At 45.5% G+C, this 9,493-nt stretch overlaps 1 protein-coding gene across 1 annotated transcript; it reads right to left on the bottom strand.

Moving 5' to 3' along the window:
* Positions 1-3,742: 3,742 nt before the first annotated feature.
* Positions 3,743-9,058, bottom strand: LOC117506199. Its single transcript, XM_034165695.1, has 2 exons — positions 8,829-9,058; positions 3,743-4,640 (listed from the first exon to the last, which is right to left on the bottom strand). The coding sequence occupies exons 1-2, from the start codon at positions 9,056-9,058 to the stop codon at positions 3,743-3,745; spliced, it is 1,128 nt and encodes a 375-aa protein (XP_034021586.1).
* Between the last annotated feature and the right edge of the window lie 435 nt (positions 9,059-9,493).

Here is a 9,493-nt window from a genome sequence, read left to right as displayed (position 1 = left end):
ATGACAATGCATCAAAACAACCTGATTTTTGTGCCGATGTATTACAATAACTCACACTGTTTTCATGGTTGCTCCAGTCAGGCTGAACATGAACACTAAAATCAGTGACTGGTGTAAAAGAATTCATAAGAACATTAAAATCAATGTGTAAAGGTAAATGATGACAAACCTTTAAAACCTCCAGGTCAATGATGAGACGAACTTTAACGTTATTACCATCGGCCTTGGAGCAGCACATGTTGGACACAGCGGGTGATACAATACATGAGAAAGTATAATCCTGTTTTTGCTTCAATAATAAGTCAGCTGCTGACATACTGTTAGACACCAGAGAATCATACAACAACGCACTCAGAACGTTAAAACCAGCTTTGTGATGTTTACCTGACATGGGGAGCTGAACATTAAAGTCTCCCATGATTTTGACAGGTACCTGAACTCAGGATTTATCTACGGTGACTTGACATCATCAATAACCTCAACATATTCAGATGTATTGGACCTCTCATGAAAAAGGCATAAAAAGCACCACTGGCATCATGTAACTCAATGAGTCCATGACTGTGTACACAGATATTACGAGTACTAAAATGTTACATATAACGGCAACTCCGCCAAAGGGTCGAACTGAGAAGCTGGAGTCAAGCTCACACACATGCTAGATGTAGTAAAGATAGTGGCAGAGTCACTGGAATTCATTGATATGGTCTTAGCCATGTCTCACTGAGGCATAGGACATCAGGAGTCTTCAGCCCAGGACATTTCAGCCCATGACAATTAAAAACTTCACAAGAGACATTAATCTCAGTAGCACCAGACATAATATCTGTAAGTATAATCAGGAGGAGCACAAGGATAAGAGAGGCGAGGCCAGTCCCAGGCATAGCCCCTGTAATGGACTTGATAGTAAACTTGGCTGTAACGGTCAGGTTCAGTTACATAACGAGACTCGTGACTACAGTCACGAGTTTGTGACTTGTCATGAATACCAGGGCGGTGGCGGTAGGCAGGGTGGGGCTGACCAGAGTCAACTGCCAAAGGAACCCCTCTGGTTGTTGTTACTACCCTGATGCTTCCAATTGCTGCTACACCCCTGGGGCTCCTCCTTAGGTTAAAATTTGTGGACTCTCAGGTCACTACCACCCTGTCATACTTGTCCTCAGGGACAGTGACAAATGGACTTCATGTCAGCGCCACAGACCAGCTGCTTCATGGTGGCAAAGGGCACTGCCACCACCTTAGAGGCAAGGTGGTCACTGACATCCTTCGGGCTACACTTGGGGTCCACGTTGTTAATGTAGACCTGCTTGGTGGTGTTGGAGGACTGAGCTGCAGCTCTCAGACTCTGCTGACCATTCCTGGCCTGCTTCTGCTGACGGTGATATTCTGATCTCTGCTGCTCAAATAGCATCACAGACTGCTGCTGCAAGCACAGCTAGCTGCTGCGCCTACTGACCCTCAACTCATGATGGCTCAGTGGACCTGGTGTCAACCAGCAGGGAGCACAGCCTATCTAGGCAGGCTGTTCCTTCACCACATCTGCAATCACGGGCTGATATGGCACTGGCCTCATCACCACCATCAGCCTCTGAGGTGACGTATGAGGCCTGACTCTTCTCCACTTCGACTCTGCAGGGCTTCATTCTGCTCAGTCTGGATGTTGAAGTGCCTCAGTGATCTCTTGGAGCTGAGTGACCACCAGGATCAGGTCAGCGAGGGACTTCACTGAAGTTCCAGCTGAAGTGGGAGGCACAGGGTTATTCTCAGTGACACAAAACTTCTCAGTCTCCTGGTGAGGCTGTTGCTCACCAAACTACAACCCAGATGAACAAAGTCATCTACAGTGGTGTGAAAGGCTTTTCTGTTGGGGAGGATTTTGTTACGCAGCTCGCCTTTAAAAAGCTCCTGAGCCTTGGAAACAGATCTGAACGTAAGTGGAGCAACACATCTAGGGGCCCGTTTGCCAACACAGACTGAATGTCACATACAGCAGACTGGTGAATGACATCACGATTAGCGGAGTAGCATTCTGCAAAGTTCTCTGTTACCTCCTTTAGCTGAGTAAGATCAGTGATGACAGACGTATTTTCAGAGTCAGCCATGCTGACAGGTCCTAAGGGCCTGCAAATCGAGGACACAGTGATGCCGCAAAACACAACACATCCGCACCGCGACACCAGAACAGCTGCTGCTAACAGTTAGCTCCTCCGGCCAACAGCCGCTCCTGCAGCCGGCGTATCCGCTGCACACTGTGCATCTTGTCGGTGCCTCAGTCTCCACAGCACCGGGTCTGTAAATGATGTCTGTCGCAAGATGAACTCTTCCTCTCTGTGTCAATGGCACACGCTGTTCTTGAAACTTTTAACCTCCAACGTTATTTTACCAAAACCTCAATTTAATGGCTGCTCATGGCCCCAAACACAGAACAACACCCAATACTTTCTTATAACTGTTTGAAATGAAAGGGACATCACTTCATACTCAAATTAGGTCTATTCTCTGTTTCACAGTTGTGAATCTCGTGGCATCTCGCGGTCCATGACTCACGCGAGAGGTCACCTTCAGCAGAGTTCCGTTTCAGTGCACAATGTAAACACACCGCGTGAAGTTTGGGCAACAAGACAACATCGGGCACAGCAGAAGTCCATCACAGGTGCTACACCTCCTCTAGAGGTGGGTTCAAGTTGTTGTACCATGGTGAGGACAGGAAGAGAAATGGTGTTGGGGTCATTTTAAAGAAGAGTATGTTAAAAGTGTTTTGGAGGTTAAGTGAGTGTCTGACAGGGTGATGAGTGTGAAGTTGGAAATTAAAGGGGTGATGATGAATATCATCAGTGCATATGCCCCACAGGGAGGTTTTGCAAGATGGAGAAAGATGATTCCTGGGGTGAGCTAGATGAAGTTGTGGAGAGTGAACCCAAGCATGAAAGAGTGGTGATAGGAGCAGACTTCAATGGGCATGTTGGTGAAGGGAACAGAGGTGATGAGGAAGTAATGGGTAGATATGGTATCAAGGACAGGAATGTGGAAAGACAGATGGTAATTGATTTAGCAGAAAGGATGGAAATGGCTGTGGTGAACACCTCAAGAAATCAAATCAATTTTATTTATATAGCGCCAAATCACAACAAACAGTTGCCCCAAGGCGCTTTATATTGTAAGGCAAAAGCCATACAATAGTAAGTCCCTTCGGCTGCTCCCTTGTTTGCACTTGGGGACGCCACAGCAAATCCAAGGTGGATCTGCATGTTGAATTGGCACAAGTTTTACGCCGGATGCCCTTCCTGATGCAACTCCACATTACATGGAGAAATGTGGCAGGGGTAGGACTTGAACCCGGAACCTTCTGAACTGAAACCAAGCGCATTAACCACTTGGCCACCACCCCCTGCAAAAGCCATACAATAATTACAGAAAAACCCCAACGGTCAAAACGACCCCCTGTGAGCAAGCACTTGGCGACAGTGGGAAGGAAAACTCCCTTTTAACAGGAAGAAACCTCCAGCAGAACCAGGCTCAGGGAGGGGCAGTCTTCTGCTGGGACTGGTTGGGGCTGAGGGAGAGAACCAGGAAAAAGACATGCTGTGGAAGAGAGCAGAGATCAATCACTAATGATTAAATGCAGAGTGGTGCATACAGAGCAAAAAGAGAAAGAAACACTCGGTGCATCATGGGAACCCCCCAGCAGTCTAAGTCTATAGCAGCATAACTAAGAGATGGTTCAGGGTCACCTGATCCAGCCCTAACTATAAACTTTAGCAAAAAGGAAAGTTTTAAGCCTAATCTTAAAAGTAGAGAGGGTGTCTGTCTCCCTGATCTGAATTGGGAGCTGGTTCCACAGGAGAGGAGCCTGAAAGCTGAAGGCTCTGCCTCCCATTCTACTCTTACAAACCCTAGGAACTACAAGTAAGCCTGCAGTCTGAGAGCGAAGCGCTCTATTGGGGTGATATGGTACTACGAGGTCCCTAAGATAAGATGGGACCTGATTATTCAAAACCTTATAAGTAAGAAGAAGAATTTTAAATTCTATTCTAGAATTAACAGGAAGCCAATGAAGAGAGGCCAATATGGGTGAGATATGCTCTCTCCTTCTAGTCCCCATTAATACTCTAGCTGCAGCATTTTGAATTAACTGAAGGCTTTTCAGGGAACTTTTAGGACAACCTGATAATAATGAATTACAATAGTCCAGCCTAGAGGAAATAAATGCATGAATTAGTTTTTCAGCATCACTCTGAGACAAGACCTTTCTAATTTTAGAGATATTGCGCAAATGCAAAAAAGCAGTCCTACATATTTGTTTAATATACGCTTTGAATGACATATCCTGATCAAAAATGACTCCAAGATTTCTCACAGTATTACTAGAGGTCAGGGTAATGCCATCCAGAGTAAGGATCTGGTTAGACACCATTTTTCTAAGATTTGTGGGGCCAAGTACAATAACTTCAGTTTTATCTGAGTTTAAAAGCAGCAAATTAGAGGTCATCCATGTCTTTATGTCTGTAAGACAATCTTGCAGTTTAGCTAATTGGTGTGTGTCCTCTGGCTTCATGGATAGATAAAGCTGGGTATCATCTGCATAACAATGAAAATGTAAGCAATGCTTTCTAATAATACTGCCTAAGGGAAGCATGTATAAAGTGAATAAAATTGTGAATCAGTGAGCATGTTTGTTAGTGAACCAGTCAGCAAGTCATTGAATCAGTCAATATTTCAGTCAGTAACTTTGCAAAAACTGTGACATATGTCACTCTGAAAGTTTGGGTTGGGCAGGGCCTGGTTGAGGACAGCTGTCACAGACCAAACGGTCTCCCCCTAAAAATTGGTCTGCCCTGCCTCCACTGCGCATGCATCATTTCGGAGCTCAGCAGCTCCATTGAGTCTGACTCTCTTCACCCAAAGTGATCAAATGAATTAATGTGATTATTAACCATCAGATGACAAAGTAAAACCTCTTAAATCATTCTAAAGTCAGTTTTAAGCAGAAACAAGGTGATACTTGGTGACGCTTTGAAATGGCCGACGTGCAGTGAATGCATCAGCTAGCAGCCCGTGTAGCTGCAGCGCTTTCATCCCTTCCTCTGTCTTTTATGAAGCAAAAATGCTGAATAGTGTGCCTAGGGTGAATAAAAAGTCTGTGGGTCACAGAGCTTTCTCTTATCGTGCTCAACATGGGAGCCTCTAAACAACTCTCAAATGACCTGAAAACAAAGATTGTTCAACATCGTGGTTTCGGGGAAGGATACAAAAAGCCATCTCAGAGATTTCAGCTGTCAGTTTACACTGTGAGGAACATAGTGAGGAAATGGAAGACCGCAGGCACAGTGCTAGTTAAGGCCCAAAGTGGCAGGCCAAGAAAAATCTCAGGCTGAAGCGAATGATGGCGAGAACATGCAGTCATAGTCAACCCACAGATCTGCTCCAAAGTCCTACAACATGATCTTGCTGCAGATAATGTCTCTGTGCATTGTTCAACTATACAGCGCACTTTGCACAAAGAGATGCTGTATGATGCTATAATGCAGACGAAGCCTTTTCTGCATACACGCCACAAACAGAGTCACTTGAGGTGCTAAAGCACATTTGGACAAGCCAGCTTCATTTTGGAATAAGGTGATGTGGACTGATGAAACTAAAACTGAGTTATTTGGACATAACAAGGGGTGGTATGCATGGCTGAAAAAGAACACAGCATTCCAAGAAAAACACTTGCTACCTACAGTAAAATTTGGAGGTGGTTCCATCATGCTGTGGGGCTGTGTAGCCAGTGCAGGTACTGGGAATCTTGTTAAAGGTGAGGGTCACATGGATTCCAGTCAATATCAGCAGATTCTTGAGAACAATGTTCATGAATCAGTGACAAAGTTAAAGTTGTGCCGGGGCTGGATCTTTCAACAAGACAACGACCCTAAACACTGCTCAAAATCTACTAAGGCATTCATGCAGATGAATAAGTACAACGTTCTAGAATGGCCATCTCAGTCCCCAGACCTGAATATTATTGAAAATCTGTGGTGTGATTTTAAGTGGGCTGTGCATGCTCGGAAACCAACAAACCTGAGATATTTTTTAAAGAAGAATGGTCCAAAATACCTTCAACCAGAATCCAGACTCTCATTGGAAGCTACAGGAAGCGTTTAGAGGCTGTTATTATTTCTGCAAAAGGAGGATCTACTAAATATTGATGTATTTTTTTCTGTTGGGGTGCCCAAATTTATGCACCTGCCTAATTTTGTTTAAAGAATTATTGCACACTTTCTGTAAATCCTATAAGCTTCATTTCACTTCTCACATATCAGTGTTTGTCTGCTGTATGATATATTTAACTGAAATTTCTGATCCAAACAACCAATGATTTATAAAGGAAAATCATGGAAATCATCAGGGGGGCCCAAACTTTTACATACAACTGTATTTCTTCTGTTTTTCTTGTTGTTTAATGCTGACAAATTATACTGTATTTGTTGTCTTTCTGATGCCTGATTTTTGTTTTTTCTCTCTGTTTGAGGTGCAGCTCCATCCAGAGATGGGTGTGGTGTCTGTTTCTGCAACCTTCCTGTCCTGTGCAGTGACATTTCCTGTATATTCGTTTTGTGAATTGTTCTGTAATTTGTGTCTGTCTCATGGTCCAAACAGAGGGTCGCCCCTTTGAGTCTGGTCTGCTTGAGGTTTCTTCCTCAAATCAGAGGGAGTTTTTTTCTTACGACTGTCGCCTGTGTTCTTGCTCTGGGGGCTGGTAAGGTTAGACCTTACTTGTGTGAAGCACCTTGAGGCAACTGTGTTGTGATTTGGTACTATATAAATGAAAATAATTTAAAATTATGTGGAAATGAATGTTGTACAAAAGCTTCAGATATCTGTCGCTGAGACAGATGACTGGAGGCAGTTTGAAGTAGAAATGATGTGATAACTGGTGAACCACAGCTAATGACGCATGCATAGCGAAGGCAGGGCGGACCAATTTTTAGGGGGGACTGATTGGTCTGCAACATCGGTGAATCTTCTCTTCTGGGCCATGTTGTTGTTTAACCCTCTGGGGCTGACATCGTTGTATACGACGGCTGAGACCAAGCTTTACTAAATTATAAATAACTTTTTAATGATATGAGATAGAAACTTACTTTTTGCTGAAAAGGTAACGCCGCGGACTTTCGAGCCAGCCGTTGGCCATCTTTGTACTTCTCATAGAAGCTGTGTGATGACGTGCGCAATGTGAGCGTCCAATCGGAATTGGTTCACCGTCATATGGTTTTCCAAAATCCAATCGTACGGCAGAGTCACCTCACGTGACACACCAAAGATTGTTTTTAGGAGTGATGTGTTACTAGTTAGTCCATTTAAATAGCCCCCTGGCTGCTCCAATGTGCCCTGCGCCATTACGCACAGTGAAAGTGAAAGTGAGCAGACGGAGAGCCTCTCATACAATTTTGCATGCTCAGAGTGTGCGAGTATCAGGATTGCTCGACTAGTTTTCCTGTGAATGTTACTGGGTAAGCCTGTGGCAAGCTCTCTCGCTCCAGTGTAAAGCACTGTTTACCATATCAATGGAGTGAGGTGGAGGGGCCGCTCCTCAAACTGAATGAGCCTCGAAGTGTGAATGCTGCTCTCAGAGCAGGAGAGAATGAACACACAGTCAACTTCATAGAACAAGGGTGGCCAAGTTCGGTCCTCGAGAGCCACCTTCCTGACACTCTTAGTTGTCTCCCTGCTCCAACACACATGAATCCAATGAAAGACTTTTAATGAGCCTTTCATTGGATTCATGTGTGTTGGAACAGGGAGACAACTAAGAGTGTCAGGAAGGTGGCTCTCGAGGACCGAACTTGGCCACCCCTGATATAGAAGAAGTTTGTGATGTGACCTTTGTGTAATAGCAGACAGAAATTGCTTTGAGATGAATACAAACAAAACGCATAGACCATTTTATATACATTGTTCAAAATGTGCATTTGTGTTTGTTTGAACCTTTTTGTTGTACAGTCTTTCATACAAGAGCCCAAATTACCTTTATAAAGTGTCAAAACAGTTTATTATAGTTTGCTGTGTTTTGAATACATGTGTGTGGAAAATCATTTTCCGCTTTACTTTTTCCTTTCTTATTTCTGATTATAAACCTTTATTACACTTATAAAACACAACTATAGCATATATATTTTGAAAGTACAGGTTGTCCTGAAAAAAAGAGACATAAAACTTGATTGTGGGATGCAGGGAGAGCTGTTAACAGCAATAATAAAACATTTATGCCTGGTGAGTGAACTGTCCAAAAAAATGCCCTCAGACCCCAGAGGGTTAACTGAAATAAAATACAGACCAGCAAGTCAAGCTGTTGCTAGTCACCAAGCTGTGGCGGCCAGTGCAGGGCGCTGTTTGCTATACAGGAAGCTGAAAATTGCTCAGAAATGTATATTTGAACATTTTTAACAGATTCTGTCATCACTAACAAATTACACGCCCCCCTCAGCCACCCCAAGGAAGCTCCTCTGGAGCCGCCACTGGCTCAGCAACCAACAGGCCTTAAATATTCCCGGCGACAGGACGTCCACCATCCCACTAAAGGCTCTCTGAGGTCACCACGTGCCCGGATCAACAGGACTTGACCCACTTTATCAGCTCCTGGTCGGGTTCAGTGCCACCTGAGCAGGTGATGATGTAAAACAGGACATGTGGGCGGGTCGACAGGTCAGAGGTCACGTGTTGTTATCAGGTGTCCCGTTAGCCCTGCCTCGGGTTAACACCCACTTGAACTAAGGTCTTTCAAAGCGCAGTGGGGGAGTGGACAGGTAGATTACGCACGTGACACATCACAAAGATGCAGCGGATACGTGCGTGTCAAAGCCACCGTGTGATAAAGCGTGTGCACGTCGTTTGTGACGTCTGGACCGAGCACGTCGATTACCTTAATGATGCTGCTGCGCCGCGGTCCTGCCTTCACGGACTCCAGGAGGATCGTCTCCGCGTCTTGGACCACGCCGCTCCGCCGACCCCGAGCCGTCCTCGGAGGGATGAAGTCGTCGCCGCTCGCTCGGTCCGCACAGGACTCACGGTCAGACATGTCGATGCATGAAGCACAAAGCTTAACAAAGTTGAACTCGACTGTGCGCTTGAGCCATTTAAAGTCCAAAGCGGTGCTTCCCTTCGAGCGCGCGACTCATCTCCACCTGCTGACCGAACAGAACCACCACAGGCACGAAACTGGAACGGGACATGAACGGAACCTGGACTTGTGCGCACGGCGGACGCGCAACAGGTCTCCGCGGGCTGTTCGTTCCGCCGGACCAAAGCGGGTTTATGGTTCAAAAAAGATGGTGACGGTCGGAGCGCAAAAAGCCAAAACCCTGACATCAGTGAAGGACGGACGGAGCAGCGCGGACCGGCTCGGCACCGTCCAGCGCCCGGAACCGCGCGTCAGTACGCGCTCCGTCCAACAACAGCTGACTTTGACGAGAACACGACGCAGCTGACAGTTACCCCGCCCCTCACGTAGCTC

Source organism: Thalassophryne amazonica, unplaced genomic scaffold, assembly GCF_902500255.1.
Source record: "Thalassophryne amazonica unplaced genomic scaffold, fThaAma1.1, whole genome shotgun sequence".
NCBI classification, from domain to species: domain Eukaryota; kingdom Metazoa; phylum Chordata; class Actinopteri; order Batrachoidiformes; family Batrachoididae; genus Thalassophryne; species Thalassophryne amazonica.
Note: the sequence above shows the minus strand (reverse complement) of the source record. Positions and strands in the feature narration are given on the sequence as shown.

Coding starts and splice junctions, on each gene's coding strand:
- LOC117506199 (XM_034165695.1), bottom strand. CDS start 9,058: ATGTCTGACCGTGAGTCCTGTGCGGACCGAGCGAGCGGCGACGACTTC. Junction 4,641..8,828: donor ACGGTGGCTTTGACACGCAC/GTATCCGCTGCA, acceptor TTTATTCACTTT/ATACATGCTTCCCTTAGGCA.